The sequence below is a fragment of the Phaethon aethereus genome, assembly GCF_964289735.1.
Source record: "Phaethon aethereus genome assembly, chromosome: 3".
NCBI classification, from domain to species: domain Eukaryota; kingdom Metazoa; phylum Chordata; class Aves; order Phaethontiformes; family Phaethontidae; genus Phaethon; species Phaethon aethereus.
The window spans coordinates 87,361,647-87,388,877 of NC_138576.1; the positions used below are offsets into that span (position 1 = coordinate 87,361,647).

The 27,231-nt window shown below is 36.9% G+C and overlaps 1 protein-coding gene across 1 annotated transcript in view; it reads left to right on the forward strand.

The window, feature by feature from the left end:
- Positions 1 to 27,231, forward strand: part of FMN2 (formin 2) — a gene marked incomplete at its 3' end in the record, with an annotated part of 164,246 nt that overhangs the window by 7,195 nt on the left and 129,820 nt on the right. The window contains exon 2 of the mRNA XM_081997623.1: positions 13,466 to 13,632. Within this exon, the coding sequence (XP_081853749.1) occupies positions 13,466 to 13,632 (167 nt within the window). The remainder of the gene's footprint in view (positions 1 to 13,465; positions 13,633 to 27,231) is intronic.

Sequence of the window (27,231 nt, forward strand, 5' to 3'; positions counted from 1 at the left end):
GTGGTGTCTAAATTAACATAAAATTGGAATTGAAAAGCATCTGTAGCAATATTTTAGGCTGCCTGTATATGAGGGATCAAGCTCTAATGTGAATCATGGTGATAGAAAATGCAAAAATACTAATTAGGAAAGGTATTTTGTTTGTGCTGTAGTTTAACCAAGCTCAGGATATGGCCAAGTGTATTCCTTATAAACAACTCCTGCCAAAATTTGAACTTACATAAGGAATAGTGGTGATGAAGCATGTATGTGTAGGTGTTTCTGTGACTGTGGCTTTGATTATTTTTAGGTACATTTAAAACTATCATTCTGTAGCAGCTAGGTGGAATAAATCGGTTTCTGGTAACTTATTTTTATGCATGCAATTTATCTTTTTGGGGAATGAGGTGAGTTGCTACAAGGAAAGTGACTGAAGTTGGGGACAATGAGATGGATTGTGTTACCTTGAGTACAAAATTACTATTCCTCATTTTATTTCCATATTGCTGCTGTCCAGAATAAGTTTCCTTTACATTGATGGAAATAGCTAGGCTTTCTGACCGTGAATAAGAAGTGGATTATGTTTTCTGATTCAAAACCTTGTTTTATTCTCGGATAAATACAGAACATGGCTTTTTTCACATAGACGATAGAACCCATTAAATCAATTAGCAGATTGCAACAGTAAGAAGCAGTGAGATTGTATATGTGTGTGTAAACAACATCACAGCTGTAAAAGTAAATCCTAATATACATAAAATGAACTGGAAATATATAAATACAGAAGAAGTACAAAAATGTTTGAGAATTTAATTTTTTTGGTGTCTTGACATATGCAGCTAAATAGTGGCAGGTAAGCCTAGTCAGAAATTAGACTTATCATTGAGACATTCTTATTTGTCAGTAAAAGTAAGAATAGTTTGGTCTCAGAATCTGTATGAAATTTATCAGGAGTGCCAGAGCCCTGAACCTGGTGTGAATTTGAATCAGGAGGAAGCATAGATAACTTTCTTGTGGAAGTAATTACAGGAGGCAGCTTTCATTCTAGGGTTTATTTGATGCCGAGACCTGCCTCAGATGTCCTTTGAAGGCGCATAGTAAGTAGTATGTGCTTGTATCCTTTCCTCTTCCTTGCACTGATAAGGAAAAAAATCACTGTACAAAAGAAGTTGATGCTGCAGTAACACTATAATTAACTACATTAACATCTGCTAACAGTCCCCCAAAAAAAAAGAAAAAAAGAAAACCAAAACACTACCTTCATAATAGAGGGTGAGTATGTAAACATTTTTGTGTCACACAAAGAGTTAAGACAACACAGTATGCTTAGAAATAGTTAAGAGAAATACTTGATTACATCAATGAAAGAACATGAAGGTCCAGTTACAGCAAGGAGATGGTTTTATTCAGGTGAAGTCTAGAAGAACATATCTGTACAAATGTATAGGCATGCATGTATATATTTTTCATGGAATAAAGTAGTTCTAATTTTCTGCTTTTCCCCTTTCTTCATCTTACTAGTTTTTGTTTATGGATACAAAGAAGAAAAGCTTTTGTACATTGTGATAAATATTAAAAAGTCAGCAGTTCTTAGAGTGGGAGGAGATTGTCAGACCTTGGGTGCACAGGTCCTGGAAAGGAAAGAAAGCTAAGGCACGATGGGACTCTAATGAGTAGGTTGAAAGAAATTTGTTATTTGTGTCCCACTTAAGAGTCTTGTTAGCTCATTTTGGTTGTGTTTTGTCACCTGTGGCTGCTTGAGCGAATACTTGGATTTACTTCTAAAGTAGGCATGGGCCAGACTGCATTAAATGTCGAATGAAATGTAGAATCATTGGGAATAAAGTTTTACAAAGTTGTGTTGTAAAGAACAGTGCGTATCAGTTTGGACTGACAAAAAGACACTGTTAGTAATAGCTGCCCAAAAAGACATCAGAGGAGCTTCTTACTTTAAAGAGCTAGACAGAAAGAATTGTGGCTTTCCAGCAGTCTGTGAGAACCTGGCACAGAATACTGCCTTCACATCACAAATCACCACAGAAACTAAAAGGGTAAAGATGGGCAGAATTAAATACTTGCTGAGAGGAACCTAAGCACCTGGAAAAGACAATATGAAAGTTGCCAAAGATGCATATGGTGCCTAAAAGATTTGGTAGACTGACACATATAGATCCTTTTTTACCATAATCCACTATAATTAGGAAAGCTTTAGTAACACAATTCTGTAATCTGCGATAACACTGCATTAGAACCTGAAGAGAAATTGAAGTAAAAGGATACATGTCATATAGTGTTGTGGAAGGGTGCATCTTGTTGACATTTTCAGAAAGGTATTTTGTACTGTGTACCACTGCTGTATTATAGTTGGGGATTTAACATCTTCAGCCTCTGAAAGATATTTAGTGACATATAAAATATATTCTTACCTTTCACTATATAAAAAATATATATTAATATATATAGTGCAAGTTAGGGGAAAAGCATGGTTTAATACTTTGTCTCAGCTTATCCTGTTACTCATATGTCATATATTGGAAAATTCTTTCTGGGGGAAAGGTTTAAAATCTTAGTCACTGTGGAAGCAAAATTTCAAGGAGCTTAATGCTCAAGTTAGGAAGACAGAATATTTAAGAGACTTGCTAATCTGCAAGAATTCTGAAAGCACTGTCACAGGCCATCACAAACATTTTAATATATTTTGAAGCTCCAGTGATAGCAAAGTTAGAAAACCTGCTCTTTAGAAGAAGTGTTATATTGTTGTTATTGCACATGATCTGCGCAATTTTAGTCGTCTTATTCTGACTGCAGCAACAAGCAAGGTTTTGGAACGAATCTTGAGGGAGGAAATTATAAGATATAATTAGTTATTTGGAATATCATAAAAGAGTAAATAGAAATGGAACAAAATGCAGTATGGTTTTAGCAAAGATCGATAAGACTATGTTGATAGTTTTTTATGTACAGCTGCTTTCTAGACAAAGCAGGAGTGGTAGGAAGGAATTCACCTGGGTTTCCATACAAAATGGCAACACTACAAATCACTTACCTGAAGAAGAAAATTACTGGTGGTTTTGATAAAGGACGCCATTGTGTTAATTCTCTTCTGCCAAAGAGGAACAGCTTCATTTCATTATACTTCTGCCTAGTGTTGTGATAGGCTTGGTCAGGCTGTGGAAGTTTATTGCATAATTAATGCAAGAGTAGAGCCGGGTCTTGATCTTTGTCCTGATGTTAGTGTTTGCAGGACTCAACCTTTTCATCACCAAGTGAAATTTTCAGTAAACTTTTGTCTTTCTGTATTATAATACAAATTTCAAAATTAGGAACTGGGCTGGCATTGTGAACATCATTCATCATGACCAAGGTTTATATTTTTTAACCTGACTGCTTCAGCTTTTTCCAGCATGTTTAGTGCAAGTTAAAATAATCACCGAATCATAGAATAGTTTGAGTTGGAAGGGACCTTTAAAGGTTATCTAGTCCAAGCCCCTGCAATGACACCTGCAAGTAGATCAGGTTGCTCAGAGCCCTGTCCAACCTGACCTGGAATGTTTCCAGGGATGGGGCATCTACCACCTCTGAGCAACCTGTGCCTGGGTTTCACCACTCTCATAAGGAAAAATTTCTTCCTTATATCAGGTCTAAATCTACCCTCTTTTAGTTTAAAACCATTATTCCTTGTCCTGTCGCAACAGACCCTGCTAAAAAAAATCTTTCCCCACCTTTCTTATAGGCCCCCTTTAAGTACTGGAAGGCTGCAGTAAGGTTTCCCTGGAACCTTCTCTTTTCCAGGCTGAAACAAACCCAACTCTCTCAGCCTTTCTTCACAGGAGAGGTGTTCCATCCCTCTGATGATTTTTGTGACCCTCCTCTGGACCCTCTCCAACAGGTCCATGTCTTTCCTGTGCTGAGGGCTCCAGAGCTGGTTGCAGGACTCCAGGTGGGGTCTCACCAGAGCGGAGTAGAGGGGCAGAATCACCTCCCTTGACCTGCTGGCCACGCTGCTTTTGATGCAGCCCAGGATACAATTGGGCTTCTGGGCTGTAGAGTGCACATTGCAGGGTCATGTCCATCTTTTCATCCACCAGTACCGCCAAGTCCTTCCCAGCAGGGCTCCTCTCAATCCTTTCATCCCTGCAATCCCTGCAAGCCTGTATTGATACTGGGGGTTGCCCAATCTTTTAACGGACCTTTAGGGCTACGCTGAAATTGGTGTTGTTGCCATATCTCCTAGCCACACAAGTGGAGCAAGCTGTTTTTAAAATACAGCTGCTTGGTTCGAGCACAGAATACTATGGATAAAGAGTGAGACGATTTTGTTTTTTTAAAAAACTTTGTAACGTCCTTTTTGGAGAATCTTTTTACTTCATTAAATCTGGTGTCTTTCCTTGTCATCTTTATTTTTGGGGAATCCTATTTTCAAATTTTTGTCAGACCTCTGCCTTTTCCATTCAGGGCATTCCTGGAAGAATTTCAGTAGTGTTAGTATGAGATGACACTTTTGCCCTGTGGGCTGTAGTGGCCCCAGGGGCAGCAGCAGGATTCTCTTGCTGGTGGCAGCTTATGCCCTTGCTTCCTAAAGGTAACACATGCATGTGTGGTCCTTGGCTTTCTTTGGGGTGTCTTGAACACTTGAAACTGTTAGCATTATGTGATTCCTTTTCTGAAACTGTGTAATGAGCTGCTTGTTATAGCTGAATGAGTTGAATCTCAATGATATGGTTATTCAAGCTCTCTTGCACAATCTGGAATCTGTTTAAATGATTAGTGATAATTAGGGCTAAAATAAAAGGAAAAAAAAAATTGCCCGAGTTGCACAGGGATTGATATATTGTGGTTCTAACTTAGAGCTAGTCAACAGTTTCATGGAAAATTTTTAACAGCCAAGAGTGTACTAAAAAATTGGACAGTATAAAGGGAGGGACACTGGGATGCCAAAAGATTCAGACAGCTTGGAAAAAGTAAAGCATGCTGTTTACTGTGAAACAGATCAGATACAGGACTGACAGATATGAAATTAATAATTGGTAGTTTTATTCTAGTTGTTTGAAGAGTCTGTGAATGTAATCAATCCATCAGTGGAATTTAACAAATATATATTCCTCACTTTGAAATGACATTGAACTGCATTTAGACAGGCATAGAAAACTGGGCGCACAGGGGAAGATAGCGTCTATATATGTCTTTTTCGTAATTCTGTTGTTTAGATAGACTTTCTGCTTTTGACTTCTGAATTTAAGATGATATGCCTTCCATGTGAACAGAGCCAGAATATCTGGAGACAGAACATCAGATAAGAAAGGACAACTCTCTCAGGCATTTCCACACTTCCCTAACTTTAGTAGTGGTCTAAAGACTATAATATAAGATATAAATATATATAAAGAATAAAATAACATAATATACATAGTATATAATATGATAGTTTGCAATATAAATATATACATAAGTCAATATATAACCTCTGGGTTTTTTTCACTTAGAAACATATGTACGTGTACGAGCAGTGAATGCAGATATTAGCTATTACAGTGATAATAAAAACAAAAGGAAATATCTTTATGACAAAATTATATAAATTTGTACCATAACCCTAGACCCTGATAAGTTTTGTAATTTTTAAGGTTTATGTTGCCTGGAAATTAGACTTATGACATACTTTGTGTTTATTCATAGTGGAAAGATCAATTTTTTTTTTTTCTTTTTGTTATGAAACCCTGTTGCATGTGCATGCCTGTTGTTTGGTGGGTTTTCCATGTTTTATATAACCAGGCTGTGAGAAAAATGTCACTCAGTTTTAAGAAAGTATCTGTCAATGAAAACTCAATCTCTTTAAAAAGACCCAAACCCAACAATAATAAAAAAACCAGCCAAAACAACCTCACAGGATGAGAAATCTGGAAGAGTTTCCCAATCTAAATCAGCAGAGGATTAAAAACTGCAGTATAAAAGAACAATAAATGAAGTTTCTAATCCTGGAACATTGCATATAATCTCCTAGGTCAGTCTTCAGGCAAGTAGGAGACTAAACTAATTTTTTTTTTTTTTTTTTAGTGCAAATGTATATTTAATATGCATTTATGCAGAACTTGGGCTGGTTATTTGAATAGAAGAAGAGTTGGCTGAAGTACCGCTTTACAGTTTTGTTTAATTCCCCAGGTTCCACATCTGCGTTTGAAAACGTCTTTTTTCTCAGCAATTACATGTTGCCCATTACATCTAGGCCGACTGGTATAGGTTAGCTGAAAAACTACTTGGAAATTCAAAATATTATTAAATGAATGGAAAATATTAAAGAAATGTAATACTTTTGATATTTGAAATATTAATTTTATATATGAAATAGTAGTCACTCAGTGCCTTGTGTATTTGAGATCCAGAAAAGTACATTAAACAGCAGAAAGGTGAAAATGAAGTGTGATTGATTTGCCCCAGGGAAATAGTTCAGGCTTTTGCTGTGTAGTTTGGGGGAATATGATGAATGAGTAAAACTTGTACTTTACAGTACTTAAGAAATTACATGTATTTGCAACTACTAGCTCAGCTACAAATATGGAAATCTTTGTGGTATTTCTGTCTCTCGGACATGTTTGTCCTCTTCTGGCATTCTGGGGAACGTTTGATGCTGCATAGTGCAGGTGCTTTGCCAGATGATTTAGGCCTGACTTAGCTGTGACCTTGATGGTAGTGCACATAGAAAAGGAGACAGAAAAAAATTGGAAGGGAGGAATGATTTAGAGATATATAGGGCAGCAGATATCTGAATTACAGTGTTTCCTAACTTTTCAATGCTGTAGAAATACGCTTTTCTTTTTCCTTATTTTCTCTTCTTTTATTTTTTTAATTTATAGAACTATGCTTGTAATTGGAATCTTTTGTAAATGAAAAACCGTAAGAAGACTAGAAATATATTTTTATGTTTTTGTAAGACTAATAGAAAACATATTCTAAACGGAAATTCACCATTTTGTCCATCTCTTCTTCCTTTTCCTTTTCTTCCTGTACTATCTCCCAAAAATAGAACAAGGCCTATGGTACTTTTGGCTTCAAAGCTTATGAAATATCTTTGCTGTGTGAGCATTTCTGATCTCACTAAAGTGGAAAAAAAAAAAAAAAGAGTAAATTAGGGAAAAGAAGGCAAGCGGATTTCAGCTTTTAAAGATGTAAGCAGTACGTGCATGAGTCACTGTTAACCCTTGACGTGACTCACAATAGGCTCTTCAGAACTGGTATTACACTGAAGCTGTTCAATCTGGATTAGAAAAAATTAAAATGGAAAGTCTGTCTCTGGTCTGTACAGGTTAAAATTTGCTGATGCAGCTGCTGTGCTGAAAGTGTAGTGCAGTGCTCTGGTGGTTAGAGGAGAATAGCCGGAGACCAGCAGAAGGGGGAATTTTTGTAGTCTAACTCATTTTGATCATTAGTCTCAACTTCTCACTGACAGCTGTGCTCCTGGGCTTCTGCAAATGCAGTGTAAAGAGGATAGGAGACACATCTTCAAAGATAGATGTGAGCTTATAACAGCATGATCCTCAGAGAAACATCATTGCAAGCTCTGCTGTAGTGCAGTGCCTCAGTGCATTCATGTGTGGGGTTTTTTCAGTATGTCTGTGACTACTGTAGTTTTCTCCTGTTTCTCTCTTCAATTTGTCCCTCTCTCTCCCCTCAATAATTACGCAAAACCAAATACATGCTCATGGTATTGATAGTTCTTATGGATTTTATTGTTTGCTCTGCTCTTTGAAACATTGGTCTTCTAAGCAGACTGGACAGGAAAAGAGCTATAATGTGAATTCATTGAGTTGGGATTTGCCTGTATTCATCTGTGGACAGTACTGAATGTGCTTTCAACATTCAATAATTCCATAGGCAATCACGTGTAAAGCAAACCTGCAGTTCAGAAGACTGTAGATCCTTATTTTTAGTGTTTGCTTGAGGAGAAAAAAGGTTGTCTTGGAATATAACATAACTGTAATACAAAGACCAAACTTGCTTCCTTCTAAAATAGGGAACCTCTCCTATCAAAAGGGACTCATGGTTCAGGTCGTGACCTACAAGGTGATTGAGATTATCAGTACTGATGGCCAAGGTCTGTAGCAGTTGCTGTCATATGGTAGGAGGTGTAATTCATACACACAGACACCTCTCTAGGCCAAGGGAGAAGCTGTGTCTGTGTCAGGCTGGTACTGGGTGGGATTATCATATGAAATTATTATATGAATACTATATAATATATAATAGTTCATATTTTACAGTATTATTATATGAAATGTTTGTAGAATGACTTTTGGTTGGGGTAGGCTTCCTTTCTGCCTCCATCTTGCATTTGAGTAAATACGGTTGCAGTAAATCTAAAGTTGAAAATGATCATTCAAGAATATCAATTACCTGCTTTTTTCAAAAAAGGAGACAAGTATGAGTGGAAACCATACTGGGACTTGTGAATTTTCATTCTGCAGTGAATAACTTGCATGTTCTACAATTGTTGCCAGAGGTTGTTATGATGAACAGTGTTACTCAAGTCTTGGTCATAGTGATGTGACAAAGACCTGCAATGTCATACAGATCATAAGATCATAGTGCTTCATTTTAATGAGAATGGGAGGAAGCAGCAGATGACACGGGGGTGGAGAACATGGAATCCAGAAGCTGAGCCAGAAGACCTAGGCTGAGCTATAGAAGAAAAAGTATTGAAAAATACCCGTAGAAGGGCAGAGTACCTGATAATTCCAAACTTAATTTCATGTTCCCATTCTTTTAGTTAATTAATTGTGTAATCCTTTGTAAGAAAAGAAAAAAACAAAGTCTTTTTATCCCTTACTAGGATTTAATAAGTCATTCTAAGCTCCTAAAAAATAACTTACGAGTTTATAGTAATTTCATTTGCTGGAGGGTTTTGGCAAGATCCTCAGAATACTGATTTGATCTAAGGCTGAAACTTAGTTGCAGTTCTTCTCTAATTCAAAACTTCGTATGACTCCCATCTCCTGCCAAACTAATACTTAGGGGAAAGGTAAGAACAGGCTCCAGGAACTTCATGACCTGGGATTACTGGGAAGAAAAATTGTTTAAAATATGAAAAGTGGAAACTCTTTTAACCCTTGGGGGGGAGGAGGAGGAAGACAGCTGAGATATCTTTGTTCTTTACTATTCTCATGGCATGTAAAGGCAACGAAGAGAAGTTGCTTTACCATTGCATTTAAATCCCTGTAAGAGAAATCAGCTGATAATTTAATAATTATGAAATCATTAATCATTTAATTATTCCAGGTTATTTGCAACCATCTTCACCTATTAAGCACACATTCAGGTATTGCCTCATGTAAGTTATGCATATGAGGTGATTACTGGTGTCTGAGGAAAAAGGCTGTTCTTGCTGCATTTTATTTATAAACCAAAGATGAAAAATTGTAGCTCAAAATCTTGCCATTGAATTTGACTGGAATTTAGCCTATGCATTAAATATGGCTGTGATTTGGTTTTGCCGTTTAAGGAATAGATTCAGGGATTAATATTGTACAGTCAATTTCACGCATATAGACACAAAGTCATTTTAATTTGCATTAACTCCAAGTGTGTGTAGTGCAGATAGATGGGGTGCTAACAAACCATTCCTAATTCCAAACAAAAATAGTTAAAAACCTGTGGTGTCCAGTGTTAAAGAGATATTTTGCTATACCTAACCAAAAATATAACCTTCATCTTGCCCTGAATCAAAATCATAAATGTGATTCCTGCTGCTTCATGGATGTCTCTTGCTTTGACATCAGTGCAGGTGCAGGTAGGGTAAGAAGGTAGCAAGATAGGGGTGGGTTTGGCACCAGGCTCCCCAGGCCACAGAGAACTTTGGAGCTGGAATGCTTCAGCTGTAGTGTACAACTGGGTTTTACCTAAAAGTAGGTGAAATATCAGATGCCCTTGACAAGGGAGGAACTACTTCTTAGTAAGCGGTGGCTTTCAGATGTTGCTCTCCCATCTAAAATAGCTTTAGCCCTGTCTGGAACTACAGTGCCGCAGCGACTCCATCCGTCGAGCGATGCAGTGCGGCATGGTGTTGCCTTGAGGAAATGAGTGACATTCTCAAGCATTAGCACACTTTCTTTTGGTAGGGTTTACCTCCTCACTCCCCTGTAAGGAAAATATGTATTGTCATTTTTACAACTTCGGATGTTTTTTTTATGGTTGATGGGGCGTGGGAAGTTCTGACACTTGTAATGACCATTCAATTTGATGATAAGCCCTTGCTGGTTAGGTACAAAACTTCAGTGGCTTAACAGTCTGTTCTAAATATATTGCCCAGTGCTTTAAACATATAACCCATTTATTGTTGATACAGAGATTTCTTTCACAGCTCTTCACAGTGAAGCTATTTCTGTATGCATTGAAAATTGAACTTTTTTCAGCTTGCATTTGGTATGTATGTTAACTGAACTGGCAAAATGTATTTCTGTACCTCAGTTTTCTGTGTCTATCCTCAGGTCTCCATAGCAATTGTAAGGAACACACCAGCTGTGTTAGAGCACAGCTTTATCCAAACATAATTACCTTTGTGTTGACAACCTTTATTTTTTTGACTCAATGTGTATTTGATGCAAAGGACAGTTTAATTATACTAAAATTAGAGTTAAATGTTTGATTCTTTTAGGTTAAAATGTACTAACTAATATAGTTAAATAAGTTTTACTACCCTATTTATTCCACAACTGATAATACACTGGAGAGAATGCTTCAGGCTCATCCGAACAAAATGACGTAAGTAATGCAGAGTACAGTAAGAGGAATTAAGTTCATTAATGACTATTTTTACATATATACTTATTCTATATTGACTGAATGCTAAAGTATGTTTAGGCAATAGTTAATAATCATTAAGCAATGATAGTTAACAACTACTATACAAACTAAACTGCAACCGAATGGCAACTAAGGTTCTGAACATAGTATTTGATCTTGAGCAAGACTGTTAAGAATTGCTACAAAAATTAGCAAATGAATGAGTGGATTAAGGAAGAAAAGGCCTCATTTCCTGTTTTGTCATTTACAGGTATTGTTCCTGTTAATTAGGTTAAAGCAAAAAGTGGGGACGGGGGGAGGAGGGGGTTATTCTTCTTGATGCCTAGGAGAAAAGTCTCTAAACATGACAAGATCATTTAAATGTTGAAACATCCAGACCAAGAAAAAAAAAAAAATCTCAAGTCTGACAGTCAAAAGTCATGATAACATTTGAATATTTAATATAGCATGAAGAAATATTTAGTTTTCCTGCATAGTCCTATTTTATGTGTGTGTGTGCAGAGTGCTCTTCCTCTGGTGTATTTTCTTATTATTTTTTCTTCTGTGCATTTTAAATAAATGTAAAGCATTGACTTCCCCATTCATCCTCATCACTTGCAATCTCTCAACTTTCCATGTTAAAATTTACTCAGTGATTTAAGGCAATACTACGGTAATATGATGTGCTTTACCCCAGAAACGCTACCTGTTAGTGCTTTGGTGTCAGTGTGATGCCAGTCTTGTACTCTTATTTTTTTCTAAAACTTGCTTATGTAGCTTAACCTCAGTATTTATAGCTAGAAGAATCCATTTACTGTAGTAAGAGGGTAGTAGCTAGGGGGGGGTTTAGTGTTTTTGGTTTTTTTTACAGCACCACTAAGCATTGGCAACTACAACCCCAAAGAAAAATTACTAAAATCACAAAAACCTCTGTTGGCAGATAGCTCACTATTTGCACTTAGCTTACATGGTTTTATAGTGTTGCCTTTCTTCATGTGGGTGATTGCTGTACATTGATGCAACTGTGGGTTGCTGTTAAAAATCACAGTCAGTAAGAAAGCCCATCTTCAATTAAGTAAGGACTGAAGATTTAACTGTATCGTTAGCTAAATAGAGGGAAATGTTGAATAAGCAATTATGTTTATCATCACCTTATAGGTGATGAAATGAAGGAATAGAGGCAAACTAATCAGCAAATGTAACAAAACTTGTGTGTCTTACAAGTTTATCCCCTGGCTTACCCCCTTGAATGTACTGTATTGTTTCTAATAAAAGACTAGGAAACTTGGTCTAATAATTCAGAATTATCAGATCTTTAGATGTGGAGAAGAAAATCTTAGAAATAACTTCTAACATTTCAATGTTTTGTTTATTTTAGCCTGTATTGCCATATGAAGTTAAAATAATACCGAAACTTTGGGCTAAATGTCACTTACAATGTCCTTTTCAAATTGCATCCAGATGTTTAAAAAAAATAAAATCTTTTTAGTATATTCAAAAAGCCTGGGAAATTTTACATTTTGAATAAAATCAACATTCAAACAGAGACCTTGCATTTGTATTTAAAAACATTGTTGTTGTTAGTATTACTACTTTAAATAACACTAAAATGCTTTCTTAATGCAGTTTATTTTATTTCTGGAAAATACCTTTGGCTTCCAGTGAGTGGGTGCAAAAAAAAGACTATAGAAACTGATTTGGTAAATTGTATTCACAGCTAGTTCATATTAACATAGGAAATTAACTTTATTACTCTGTCTGCATTTTCTTTTCCAGTAGATCTATTTCATATCTTTATTTATATCCTGTAAATATGAACTTTGGCATCTTTTGACATTTTAGAGTTTAATCAAGCAATATTCTTACAATATAGATTTTACTACAGCCTGTGTATATAACTAATTTTTGTAATCTCTTTCTGGCTAACTGCACACAGCACAAAGGTCTTGCAAACCTCTAGCATTGTCTCCTGTTACATACTTTATAACATATGCCCTCCTTCATATTCTGGTGAGATAACAAAGAAAATATTTTGGTCATGAAATCTAGCTGTGTAATAGGAATAAACCTATTTTTCTCACTCTTCAAAAAGTTTTCCTTCTCTGAATTGCTGCTTGTGGCACTGCATTTTGGTTTGGAGCACTCTGTGCTCTGGAGCTGCATGAAATACAATTTTAAACAGAATAGTTATCAGGGGTTTTTTTTGTTGTTGTTTTTTTATTGAGAGCTTCTCCAAAGAAATAAAGCACAATTTCTTAAAGACTGTGATCATTTTATGACTCAAAAAACAAAGGCTTATTCCAAGACTTGGGACACTTGATTCTGTGATAACTTTGTGTTACACCCTTGGAAAAAAGTTACTTTGTTTCTTGGACATATCTCGGTTTTCCCATCAGGGTAATTGTATAATATAAATAAATAGGAAATTGATGCTACAATAGCATCTCTTGGTTTTTGTTCCCACCTTGCAGTGCAGCAGACATAATGTATATTTTCTTGACTATCTTAATCAGTCTACAGATCAGTTCAAATTATTATATAGGAATATTTTATATTAAAGACATTTTCAGATAGTTTTCTCAAGAATTCTTTTTTTATTTCATATTTTTGCTCCTAACAGTTGAGTTTTTCAATACACATTTTAATGCCTTAAGATTTGTGTGTCCTGTAGATAGCTACAGATTCTTATTGATCTGTGTCATCACCTTGTCAGGACGAACTCTGCTGGAAAAGCTCTTCAGCCAGCAGGAAAACGCACCACAAGAAGAAGCAGAAAAACTATGTTCTCGCATTATTGCAATGGGTCTTTTGCTTCCATTCACCGACTGCTTCAGAGAACCATGTAATCGGAGTGCCCAGCAAAGCACACCCACATTTGATGTAAGTACTGAAAAAGTTATTCTTTGTTTGTTTTGCCAAGAGGGACATGATATATCAATTGATCATCAGTCCTGAGAGAGCAGTGTTAGTCCTTTTAATGAAAATTGCCCACATGAGAGTGGCCAGCTATTTTTCTGCGCTGAGATGTGTACACTTTTATATCCAGGTAAGCATAAGTTTTAAAAGGTTCTCCCATAAATTGATTTCTTAACTTTTTAACTCATATCTTAGTCTGCTATACTGTTCTTTATATGTTGTTTTCATCAAGTATTTTTCTTTGAATCAAAGCGCTCTATAGGACTAACAACATTTCAGTCCCATAGCCGCTTAACCAAAAATATAAATTAAAAGAACAACAGAAAACAACATGTCACAAAACTGTACAGAACCCAAGCAGGATATCTATGGTTGATAATTTTTTCCTTCTGAAAAGACTTTTGATACAAAATAGCACAGGGGTCAGTGCAAATTTGCTGGCATTCCAGCTACAGTGTTATCTGTGCCTTTGGGCTATCTGGCCGGTGTGCAGTTATTGCTGGTGTTTGCATACTGTTACAAAACTGTGGTATAGATATCGCCTACCGTGCTTTTCCTTCCTCTTGGATAATGAATTCAACATTAGGTTGTCTTTCTTTTTTATGATACTGTACACCCCATGAAGTTTTGCAGTGAACATATTTTTATGATCCTTGCCATTAATTTTTGTCTTTGACATTTCTTTGTACTTGTTTAAGCAACTGATGATAATCAGGGTTTTTATCTTCACTAATTAACTTCAAAATAATATACAAATATTAATTAATCTACTTAATATCTTGCTATACCTTAATACTGGTATATTTAAGATGATTCCTATTCTACACATTAAGCAGAAGCTTGATTAGAAATACTCAAAAAATCATTGGCATAGATATGAGAGAACATGTGTCTTTTTAACTCTTTTAAATCTTTCTTATCTTTCCCAAAGAATACTTTAACCCAGCTGGTGAAGGGAAAATGGGTAGAGTAAATTTGCCCGATGAATTCTTAAAACAATCAAGCTTTCCTAGATAACCTAGCTTATCTACAAAATCATTCCATGGTCCCTCCAACAATATTCAACCTTTATGTGTTTTGTTTTGTTTTAAAAAATGATGTTTAAAACATTTTCAAACAGTTTTTTGAAATTAATTGAAAAATAGAGTGTGTCTATAGAACCGAGGTTATTCAGGCAACTTAAAATCACACACTATCTGAAAGTGTTTATGGTTAAGTATACTCAATAAAGTTACTGGAAGAGACATATTTCTTATTTTTCAGGTTGTTTAAAACAATCTGGCAATATTTTCAGTTCTCCCGGTTTTACCATATATTCAGCTAATCTCTTCTTCTTTAGAGTATCAAATACAATATTCTTTTTAAAAAAATTTCTCCTCATTTATAAAAAGATTTTATAAAATTAGAAGTTTGGAAAAAAGCAGGAGAAGATCTTTTGTTAAATGGTATACCATGCTTTGTCTGTGTAAGAGAATTATTCTCATTATCCTTCATTGACCATAACCAACAGGATGGACTTTCTGAAAAGAGAGTAGGCTAGCCTAGTGCTATGTGAAGAGTGTGTCAAAGTCAACAATTTAAGATGTTGCTGTCTTAGGAGTGTTAATTTGAATTGGCCTATCAGTAAGCCACAAATGCTTTGTTGCTATATTTCTGTATAAGTCTTCTAAATAGATTATGCTCCTGTAAAACTGCGTTAGAAGTGGTGTGACGCCCTGTGTATGTGTACGCAACTACATACAGAGTACTGTATGTACATACAAAGTAGTGCATCCTACTTCATAGGAGCGCACATCAATCTTGAATACTAGGATCTCAACAACTGAATTTCATATGACAAAGAGGTGAGAGCTGCTGCTATTGAGTTTGGGAATATGTTTCTGCTTCAGCCTTGGTGACCACAGTACAGGAACATCTACCTGTTTATTCATTACATACCCTACAAGGGTGAAAATGTTTAGAACTTGCAGTATAAACTCTAGTGGCTGAGAACTTCAAAATTGCGCTTCTCTTAGCTGATTTTGCTTCTTAGAGTGAGTAAATAAAACATATTACAGAAAATAAATGTTAACAGTTGTGTAAGGAAATGAAACAATTAACAATTAGTGTGAAAAAATGTATGGTGATGCTGTATATTACTTAAAAAGGACATGTAATATCTGTGATTCATGTCCTTCCTTGCATTTCTCTCCATGTCTGTACTTTGCCTTTTTTCTTATTTAGGTTTTGGGGGGTTTTTTTTTTTAGTTATTTAGAACAGGATTATAATGTTGATCTAACTATTGATTTCAAAGACAGAGGAATTAGGTGAAATTTAAGTATTACTTAAGGCTAGTCTATCTAGTGTTAGGAGATACATCATCTTTGACTTTACTCCAAAATTGGGAGCACAGCCAGTCCCATATTCTTTCTTCATCTCTCAATTCAATCAGATGTGCCTCCAGTTCACTCCTGGATTGCCTCCTGTTTGGCAGGTCTCCTTTTCACTCCACTTGAAACAGCCATCAACAAAGCTCCTGTAACCCTGTCTTGGTCCCACACAGGATTGTCTTCCACCTCATTGTCCTTCCTCCCCGATAAGCTCTGGTGCTTGCTTGTTGCTTAATGTTACTTGTTTGGTTGTTTTGATTTTTGTCTTAGTCTGGTTCTTATAAAGTCTCTTAGGTCACTCATTTAGCAAGTTTTTTTGCAGAATTGCTAACCTTCTTTCCACTTAAATCCTTCCTTGAATCCTTCCCTTTCTCCTTTTGTGATAGGTCCCATGTATTTCTGAACTTTAACTTAATATTTTTTTAATGTTGAATAAAATCCATTATTCCTCTTTTCCCTAAGTGTGGTCCCACAGACTTTGTTTTTTGAAGATGTTAGGTTACAGTTTATGAAAATAGTTCAGTAAGTTTTGTTCACTGTCTGATCTATTGCTCGTGGCTTGAGATGAATATAAACAGATTATTTAAAAGTCCTGTTCACTCTGATCTCCTTTTCTGGATGACCTCCAGTGAATTTAATTTAACATGGCTAATGCTGAACACTCTGCTGTCTTGAAATGTTTGCAATTGCAGTCTCTGATTATATTGTCATCTTTATTATTCATACCTGGTGGTCACATCTTGTTCTCCCTGTCTTACAACTGTGTGTCCACATCTTGTGTCTGTTTTCTCAGCAACACACTCAAAATCTGGGGGTTTTTTTCTTTCTCCTAAGATACTCCAGGCTTCAGTGTGGGCCTCTACTTCAACCCATTAAATAATTGTACACAATCTCTTTTACTTTTCTCATGGGATCCTATTTCTTTCTCTTCCACACTGTCTGACTGCAATTAAGCAATGCATTAAGAGTAAATACAACTTTCGCAGCTCTTAGTTTCTTGGGCTAGTATTATAAAGGCTTCTGGAAGACAGTTTAAATTAAATTCTTAGCACTTGTATTTTTGGTGTAGTTTACGCTTTGTGGATGTGATACTTACTCCTTTGTCAGTATATGGACAACATGAAGGACCAACAAATATCCAATGAAAGCATACGTCTTCAGAGAACTAGAAGCTGTCATCACATTTATGCTGAGGATGGTGTAAAGTTTTCAGAGGCTTGATAACTTGGTCAGATTTTGGATAGATTTTAATGATGATTGGAAATGGCATGTTCCTGAAGTATCTCTGACCTTTTTGCCAAATTTCAAGTCATAGCCCAAAGGATAGAAACTTTAAAACTGTTTTAAGAACTTATGAGAAAACTTTCATGTTCCATTTTGGCCCATTTTATCAATTATTTCTTTTGAAACAGATTGTGGCAGATGCTCAGAATAAAAGATTAGTCTGAAAAATAGAAGTTGAACAAAGCTTTAAAAGTAACAGCAGTAGACAGCGTTGGGATTTTTAAGATGTTTGCTGTTGAGAAGCAGTGGAAGATTTTGCTATAGCTCTTACCTACTCTTTTAATAATGTAAAGAGTATCTTAAAAAGTAAATAAATGTACAATGCAGATCGCTGTCTAGAAATATGATGCCCGTTTTTCTAGTTTCCCGTCTCCTGGAGAGGCTGCTAATTATTGCCTCATGGATGTCATGACTTCTTACTTGTCAGTCTATCTTTACAGCCTTTCATTCTTCTGCTAGTATTTTATTAAAAAAAAAAAGTTTAAAAAAAAATTTTTTTTAAAGTTGTCGAGCAAGTAAATGTGCAACTTTTAGAAAGAGAGATTAGCAAAAGCCTATTCAAAGAATGTTCTCCAAAAAATTGCTTGCCTTTTGAATAACTATTGCCTGCTTGCCTTTTACGTTTTTCCCTTTTTAACAGTTGTGACTTGTTCAAGAAGGCTTCTAAAGTTTAAAATAAAATATCTGCTGACTGAATGATACGTAAGAAATTAAGGCTTTGTGAAAGCGTTAGTCAATCCCAAATGACTATCATGTTATTAAATAATCGTATATCTGTAGTGCCAATTTTTTAGCATGTTATCTCGTTATATTATCCTCTTAGAGTAAAATAAACAGCTAGCTGATCTGGCTAAACAGTGCATTTTTGGCAAGTTTTGCAGCCACCTGTTGGAGGATCACAATTTTTGAGAAGTAGACATGTCATCTCCCGCTTAGCTCCTCTGTTAATGATGTATGACAGAAACTAGAAGATGGTTATCTTTGGAGAGCCATCAGTAATGTGTATAAGTTATACACATTTGCATTGGAATTTAAGCTATTCATACACCAATAAAAGAGACTGGCATTTTCCTATCAATGCAAGGCAACTTTATTTAGCTTCACTGTGCTATTAAGAAATATTGACTGTACTTGGTGTTTGCATTTAATCCAGTAGTTGCAACTGTTACACATTGTGGATGTCTAGTCCCTAGTTATGACTTCCCATTTCAGATTTTCCAGTTCACTCTGTGCAGTCTTAAGCTATGAGCATTTTCTTCCTTTTATAGCAGATTTCTCCTTTTTTTTTTTCTGATAAGCTTTCCAAGTAGTTTTCTGTGTTGTTTCTGAACATTAGGTTTAAAACACTTAAATTCTCAGTGTAAACTTAAATGACTTTGTGATAGAGGCTTTCTATTATCATTTTGTAAGTGCTTTTGATACGATAATTGAGCATATCTTTCTATCCATGCTATACTTCTTGTTTGGGGAACTCAATCTCTATTGCACACTGAAGCATCCAACAATTACTCTTTTCATGTGGCACTAACCAGAAATATCTTCTTCCATGTGTCTGAAATGCATGCTAAGCTTTCATCTTTCTTTACTTCTGGGGTCATTTTGATTTGGCTAGCTCTCTTTACAACTTTTTGAGTGCTTTTATTGAATGCTGTTACTGTGTTGAGTACTGCCATTAATGCCTTCTTGATTTATAACTTATTTTAGCATATTCTATAATGAAACAGCTAAATGAACATCTTCTGGAGGGTGTTTGTCTTTACTGTGTTATGATGTAATTTTGTACATAGGCATGTTTGAAAGTTTGGGATAGGGACTGCCCTTTGTGCTACTCATAGTTACGATGCCTGACTAGGTTGTCGTCCATTTCTGAAATAACACTTCCATAAGGAAGCAGAGTGCCAGACAGCAAAAATGGGAAATACTGTAAAAATTACTGTTTTCCTATTATCTTCTGGCCACCTGTGGTGATGCAAATGCTTTTTAAGGAAATAAAGCACTGCTTGCTTTCTGCTGAGCAGTAGCAGATGGTGGGACTTTGCAGGTCAGCTCTAAGAGGAGTTAGTGACATGAAGACTTTATCTAATTTTAATTTATTTGCACTGTTTATGCCAGTCTGAAAATTAGTAGTTAAACAGATTGCAGACAGACTCCTTTCTCATAAGTCAGAAAGCAAAAATACCAGTGATCGGTTTCCAAAGAGCAAGTTTCGCAAGAATTGACTTGAGATAGGAGAACTTACCTTCCAAACTGCCAGCACAAAGCTGGCAACAATGCAGCATTTCTTCAAGCATACTTTCAATGCTCAGGAATAAAATGTGCAAGACTGAATGTAATTCCTTTTTTTGAAATTTGTCACAGCACTATATTGGGGGTCAGTAACAAATAAGAGTTTAAAAGTCAACAAGTGAAAATTGTGGAACAGAGCAGAGAAAACAGATTGTTAATCTGTTGTCTTAATCTTTGTTTGTCATGTAGGTTACCATGGCAGTTGCGTTTGGCTAAATCAAAGCCCTCATGTCTCTTTTTTTGTTTTCCATTGCCCAATCACACTTTGTGACGCTTTGGCTTTTGTGGTGAGAAACTCTGAATATTTCTGAGTAGTAAAATGGAAACAGTAGGATGATTACTGGGCTGAAGTATTCCGGTTATGGTGTTTCCCTGCTTCCTTTTTTTAAAAAAAATTTTAATTGCATACTTATTTTATGGTCATTACATCTGGCCCTGCAGTCTTCTAACCTTCTCTTTCTTTTTCATTCTCCTTTCCATTTACTTGTGGTGATGCTACAGTATACACTTTCAACTAAGGTATTCTATATGTAGGATGTTCCTAGGTTTTCATGCTGCTTTTTGCAGAGAACATTGCTTACCTGCTTGTTACTCTGAAGAACTGCTTCAAGAGGCACATACTGGATGATAAGTTTACACCACCTGTTTAAAATTTTCAGAATCATTGTGTATCGGGTAAAGGTGGTGGTCACCCTGTCACCTCAAGAGATCTTTATATTTTATGACTTTCTGTACATTAGTGGACTTTCCTAAGAATAGTAGTCAAAACGCAATGTCTTTTTAGTTAGCTTGGAATTAAGAATACAGTGAGAGTTGAATTTGTATATATTGCATGTCTCTGTGTTTTCAAGAGGATTTTTTTACAGTAGTAATAATCACCTTTTCAAATGGAAAAGAGGTGAAAGGAATTTTCTAATGAAACAGGTTTCTTTGGAAAATACAGATTTGTCAGAATCCAAACTTATTGCAGAACTGTGTGAGTGTAACTGAAAACAACTCCTGATGAAGAAGCTTCTTGCCTCAACTTAGAATTTCTGGGGAGAGTGAATGAGAAAGGACTTTGCCTCAGTCTTCACTGGCAATGTCTCTTCCCACACCTCTCGAGGGGATGGCCTGCAAGACAGGGACTGAAGGAGCGAAGTCCCTCCCACTGTAAGAGAAGATCAGATTCTCTTCTGAGAACCTGATGGATCTCACCACCATCATATGTGGTGGAGAGAGATCTCAGCCATTCTTCATATTTGAAAAGTTCATGGCAGTCAGGTGAAGTCTCTGGGGACTGGAAAAAGGGAAACATTGCACACATTTTTAAAAAGGATTGAAAACAGGACCCTGGGAACTACCTACCTGTCAGCCTCACCTCAGTGCCTGGGAAGATCATGGAACAGATCCTCCCAGAAGCTATGCTAAAGCACATGTAAAACAGGGAGGTGATTTGAGACGGCCAGCATGGCTTCACCAAGGGCAAGTCCTGCCTGACCAACCTAGTGGCCTTCTATGATGGAGTGACCACATCAGTGGTCAAGGGAAGAGCTCCTGATGTTGTCTATCTGGACTTCTGTAAGGCCTTTGAAACAGTCCCCTACAAGATCCTTCTCTCTAAATTGGGGAGATATGGATTTGATGGGTGGACTGTTTTGTGGATGAGGAATTGGTTGGATAGTTGCATCCAGAAGGTAGTGATCAACGGCTCTATACCCAGACGGAGACTGTTTGGTGAGTGGTGTCCCTCAGGGATCTGTACTGGGACCAGTACTGGTCCTAATACCTTCATCAGTGACACAGTGGGATCAAGTGCACTGTCAGCAAACTTACAGACAACACCAAGCTGAGTGGTGTGGTTGGCATGCCTGAGGGACAGGATGCCATCCAGAGGGACCTGGGCAAGCTTGAGGAATAGGCCTGTGTGAACTTCATGAGGTTCAACAAGGCCAAGTGCAGGGTCCTGCACCTGGATCAGGGCACAACCTCTGGTATCAACACAGGCTGGGGGCTGAAGGGATTGAGATCGGCCCTGCCAAGAAGGACTTGGTGGTACTGGTGGATGAAAAGCTGGACATGAGCTGGCAATGTGCACTTCCAGCCCAGAAGGCCAACCGTAGCCTGGGCTACATCAAAAGCAGTGTGGCCAGCAGGTCAAGGGAGGTGATTCTACCCCTCTACTCTGCCCTGGGGAGATCCCACCTGTTGGAGCGGGCCCAAAGGAGGGTCACCAAAATGATCAGAGGGATGGAACACCTCTCCTGTGAAAAAAGACTGAGAGAGTTGGGGTTGTTCAGCCTGGAGAAGAGGAGGTCTCCAGGGAGACCTTCTTGCAACATTCCAGTACTTAAAGGGGGCTTCTCAGAAATTGGGGGACAGACTTTTGAGCAGGGCCTGTTGCAATAGGACAAGGGGAAATAGTTTTAAACTAAAAGAGGGCAGATTTCGACTGATCTAAGGAAGAAATGTTTCACAATGTGGGTGGTGAAACATTGGCACAGGTTGCCCAGAGAGGTGGTAGGTGCCCTATCCCTGGAAACACTCCAGGTCAGATTGGACGGAACTCTGAGCAGCCTGATCTAGTTGAAGCTGTCCCTGCTCATTGCAGGGGGCTTGGACTCGATGACCTTTAAAGGTCCCTTCCAACCCAACCTATTCTATGATTCTGTGACACACCATCAGGTGGTCTAAGTAACAGCTAATAACCTAGTGGTCTTGGGATGTGGTCTTCCAAGTGGGAGTTCAAGTTGGATGTGTAAAGAGGCTAGATCTTGAGATTATTCTGTTTCATAGAAGGCTAGCCACTGTTCCATCTTCCAAGGCAAGTTTGTTGTAAGCTCACCAGTTCACCCTATTCAGCTATATTAAATGTAGAAGTTATTGGTGAATAGGAAGACCAAGACAACCACTCTGCAACTGAATGATAGATGATGTAGAAATTTGAAATACCATTTCCTGATTTCCTTTCCCCATGACAGCCCTAACTACAGACTCTCTTGGCCTCTCATACCCTCAGGATATGATGTTGAATCCTGAGCAAAGTTTGATGGGATCAAGCAAGTTTGTTCTGTTTTGTTGAGGAGGTTGAAGTCATTTGGTAGGAAAGAAATGTTTCATGTTTCTTTGACTCTTGAAGTGTTTTTAAATGAATTTTTGAGGCATATCGTTTTCAGAAAATAAAAAAAAAAATCACTCAAAATGCTCATGCATCAAATATAGTTCATGAGGATGAAGTGCTACTTCAGCCATTTATTACAATATTATGACTGACTTGCTGTTTTTCAGCCTTGGAAGGCATCTGTGCTCGCTAGTACAGCCAAAGGTAGTACAAGCTGAGAGCCATGTTTAATCACTGTCCTGGTTCTGTCAGTTGTCAGACAGAGCTTTGTTACTGGACCTCTCCTCAAAAAATAAACCACTTTCCCTATTCTTGATAGTATTGATTTCCTCATTTTGAAAGCTGCTTAAAATAAAACAGTCTCCTGCTGATAAGAGCATTTTGAGGTAGTTCGGCTCTAATTTCTCGAACTAAAACCTTTCTTGTCCAGTTAACTATTTATATGCAGTGGGAACATGCAATTGGCTTGCTTTCATTTTAGAGGTTGTATACTTAGTATATTAGAAAGATTAAACTTCCTGAATGGGAAAAAAAAATTCCTTCCATGCACTTGAAACAGTCTAAATGACAAGCAGCTATATACAAACATGGAACAAGTGCTTTGGAGCTTGTAGGCTGGAAAACACCTTTTGAGCCATGGAGTCTGTCCCCTGCTTATCCCAAGTACCATAAAATGTAATTCCTCTATGAGTTTATCTAGTTCCATCTTAAATGTAGTGATATTTTTTCCTCTCCCCACTCCTTCAGCTCTTCCCATTAGAAGTCTGTCCACATCCAGACTGATTTGATGCGTAGGAACCTTCTTGTAACTACCACTCTGTTTACTCCTGGCCCATTTATACCTATCTGCGGACATGCCAACACTTCTGTCCTACCCTCTTCAGGATAACTTTGAATGTTTGGGGTTCTAGTGAAGAATATTTCAAGTTTATTATTGGAAAACAAATGCCCTGCAAGAAAGGGTCTGATTCCATCATAGCTTAACACAGGAGCCATTAGGCAATTTAGTACTAATCCATTTTAGTGTAAGAAAATTTAGAGGTACTGGTAATGCACTTCCCCCATCTACTGCTGCGTTGAGCTGAAGCGCAGAGGCTACTCCTGATAGCAGTGTGCTTCTGTACTGCCCTACCTTTCCCATCTTAACACACATGATCTGACTACTCTTTTTTTCTTTTTTTTGCTGTGTGAATTGTCAAAATACTTCTGGTCAGATTTTTTCCCCTTGATTCTTACATTGGTAATTCATGCTTTTGCAACCAGTTTGGACAGATTATACGTTTATTGTTGTTTCAGATCCATCTCTTGTACCTCTTTAAGCATTTCTCACAATGGCTGTCTTTGTCCTTTGAACTGGAAGCAGGTAAATGGTTGATTAAACACTGAAGTGGCATTGCACAGAAGGTTGTATTACCTGCATACCTCTAGGAGCAATAGAGCTGCCAAATGCATACACTCAAGGTTGCACATTATATTCCTACAGTGGGGGATATACTATTCTCTAATTCAGTCTGTGGCCTGGGGAGCAAACCTGGTCTCTCTTTGTGAAAAATGCATGACCCCTTTTCTGAAAGCTTAAGGCCCAGCAGTATGCCTTCTCATGTTTGCTGCAGGTCTAGCTCATGGCCCTAGTTCTGGGCTCACTAGCCTCTTTCTACACGTCATTTGCTAGAGGCCCTTACTTTGAGTAGCTTACAGCATTGTCTTCTATCTTTAAAGATTAGCAGGAAAGCATATCTTTAGTTCAAACAGTGAAGGAGCATAATTAATATCTAATGTATTATGTGATTCTATGTAGTATGTGAAATGTAACACTGTGGTACCTGGGAATGAGAATTTGTTACAAAAAGCCATTCTTTGTGCCTACTGAGAGCTGGCTGGGAAGACAGTGAGTTAAAATACAGACCTGACTCTGAGTCTGTTCTAAACACTAACATCTATAAGTGGTAAAATGTCTATCGATTAGATACCATCAGATCCTGCAGGCAGTTTGCCTCGCCTGTGTGCGAATGTTCTGCAGTTTTAAGAACCAGTGGAAAGTGCTGTGTAAGGATGTGTGGAAATGAGAACTCGACATCATGTTTAGTGCACTGGACTCAGCTTTAAGCTTTCAATGTCTGCCCAGAAATGAGTCCGAATAAATAAGACTGGGATAATTCATTACAAGGATTTCCACCACCCCCCCACAAAAAAGAAGTGCTTTAAACACTAAATAATGGAGTCTGAGCATGATGAAGTGGAAATTCCAGATGTATTCAAGGCTTGATAACGGTAAGAGTATTCACTGGCTGTACTTACAATGTTATCTAGTAAAAATTGCCTCTGAAATGAAAAGATTAAAGGGAAAAAGTTGGATGTGGAAATCCAGGCTTGTGGATGTTTATATTACAATTATTAATGATAAAAGCTAATCTGGATTTTTTTCTTTGGATTATTTTGTTTCTTTTGCTTGAGTAGTACTTCAACATCATAGAATTGGCTGCATATAACTTTCTTCAAGATGTTCTAATAATAATGCAAATTTATGTCACTATCAGATTTGGAAAAGGAAAAAAGAGATGGGTTAGTATATTAGCTGTGATAAGGAGCTGAAGACAAAAGGTAGAGGATTACATTTTGGACAGTATCTTCAGTGAGTAGGAATTAGGAATCAAATGATTCATCTCTCTTGAAGGGCACAAAAGTAGAGACAGGGTTAATCTTTTCCCATTTTAAGTGTAGTTTATGGACTATTAACTTGAAGGCCAGACCTCCAGACTACATTTCAGTCATGAGGGTTTTTCGTATTTTAAATTATATTTGTAAGTTTGCAAGTAATCTGAATATAGCTGTTTAATACTTTGTTTATATGTTGAATGCAGATACATTTTGATTGTAGTGCAAGTCTCTTCAAGGCATTTTTCAAGTTTACATTTACCTCTGTAAATTTCTGTTACATGATGAGTCTATTCCATGTTAAATGTTTGTTAAATAGTGAATGAAAAGAATTCCAAAACAAAAAACAACACAAACCAAAAAATACTGTATTTTTTATTCACAAACGAATCTCCCATGCTGGGTTAGGAGTTGGTTATGGAGTTGGGCGATGTCCTAATGTCTAACTGTTCATAGCTTATATGCTGTAAATTCTATGGACAAGAACATAGGTACTTCATATGTTATTACTCTCATAATGTATCCCATCTGTACAATAATTCTGAGACATACCATGATTTTTTTAATATATCTTAATTCATGTAGACTAATCATATTTCAAAAATTTGTTGTTAAATGATTGTACTATATCTTTCAAGAACTGACATGGTGAAATATGATGTCCAGGGACAATTTAAATGTTTATCTTCCTCATTCATGCTATGTCAATATTATCTACAGCCAGTTGTATTCTGTTGTATTACCCTATAACCCTACATGTAATCCTGTTGAAAGTTGACTGTGCTTACCCAGCTAACACTCTGTAGAGCTGCTTCTTCCCTGTGTTCCCTGGATTGCGTAAGGTAGTAAGGTGGGCAACATTTTTTTTTCTGGTTTACCTCTGGATGACTTTTTTGAATCTTATTTTCCTCTGTGTTTTTGAGATTTGGATGGTGCAGAAACAAGACAATTAGCAACATCCAGCACCTTTTCTTTTTCTTTACATAGTGTGTACAGGCATGACTCTCCCTCTCCCTTTTAGCCCCACAGTACTGGAAATTAGGCAGAAACCCAAAAATGCATATCCTCTAAAAAGCTGGAGTTAAGCAAAGGGAAAGTACTAAGTCACTGAAAGAACTGCATTAATCAAGCCTGTTTGGATGTTCAAATGCAGTAGCACAGTAATGGGAAAAGGATAGGCTTTTGAAGGAACAGAGAGTTGTGCTGTGTAAAGAATCTGATGTGATTTTTGTATTAAGCTTCTTATCCATTTACTGTTACCTTCAAGGTCTGTGTATGTGGCTGGATTTTTGCCAAGTTTTGCATGCTGGAAAGATCTATGAGCTTCCTTTGACCTTGACTATTTGAGACACCCTCTGTAAACAAAAACTTTTTACTTTATAACGAGCATTTTTCTGTTGTAAGTAAGTTGCTCTCAATAGAATATTATCACTCTTGGCACAATTTCTTTTTAGGCAAGTAGAAGCTTAGTCACATGGAATAGCAATTATCCCCAAAAAAGTGTTAAATTATTTTGTTCTCCCCCCTGCATGTCTCTTCAACGTTTAGTCTTTGTGTAAAATCTAAAAAAAAAAAAAAAAAAAGCTTTAATATAAAAATTAAATATGCAGCAGGACAAATATATATTACCAGTGTTTTACTTAGGCAATAGCATGAATGAATTGTAATAAACATGATCTCTGTAAGAAGGTATTACTGTGTGACTGTATTTTCATCCTGTGACTTGATTTTTTTTTTTCACCAGTTTTCTGCTACAATATTTGCATATTTCCAGGTCCGTTACTAGGATATTCATGCAGTTGCTGTGCTTGATCTCTGCAGAGTTTACAGTATTATAAAGATTTAATCATAAGGTGTGCATGTTGATG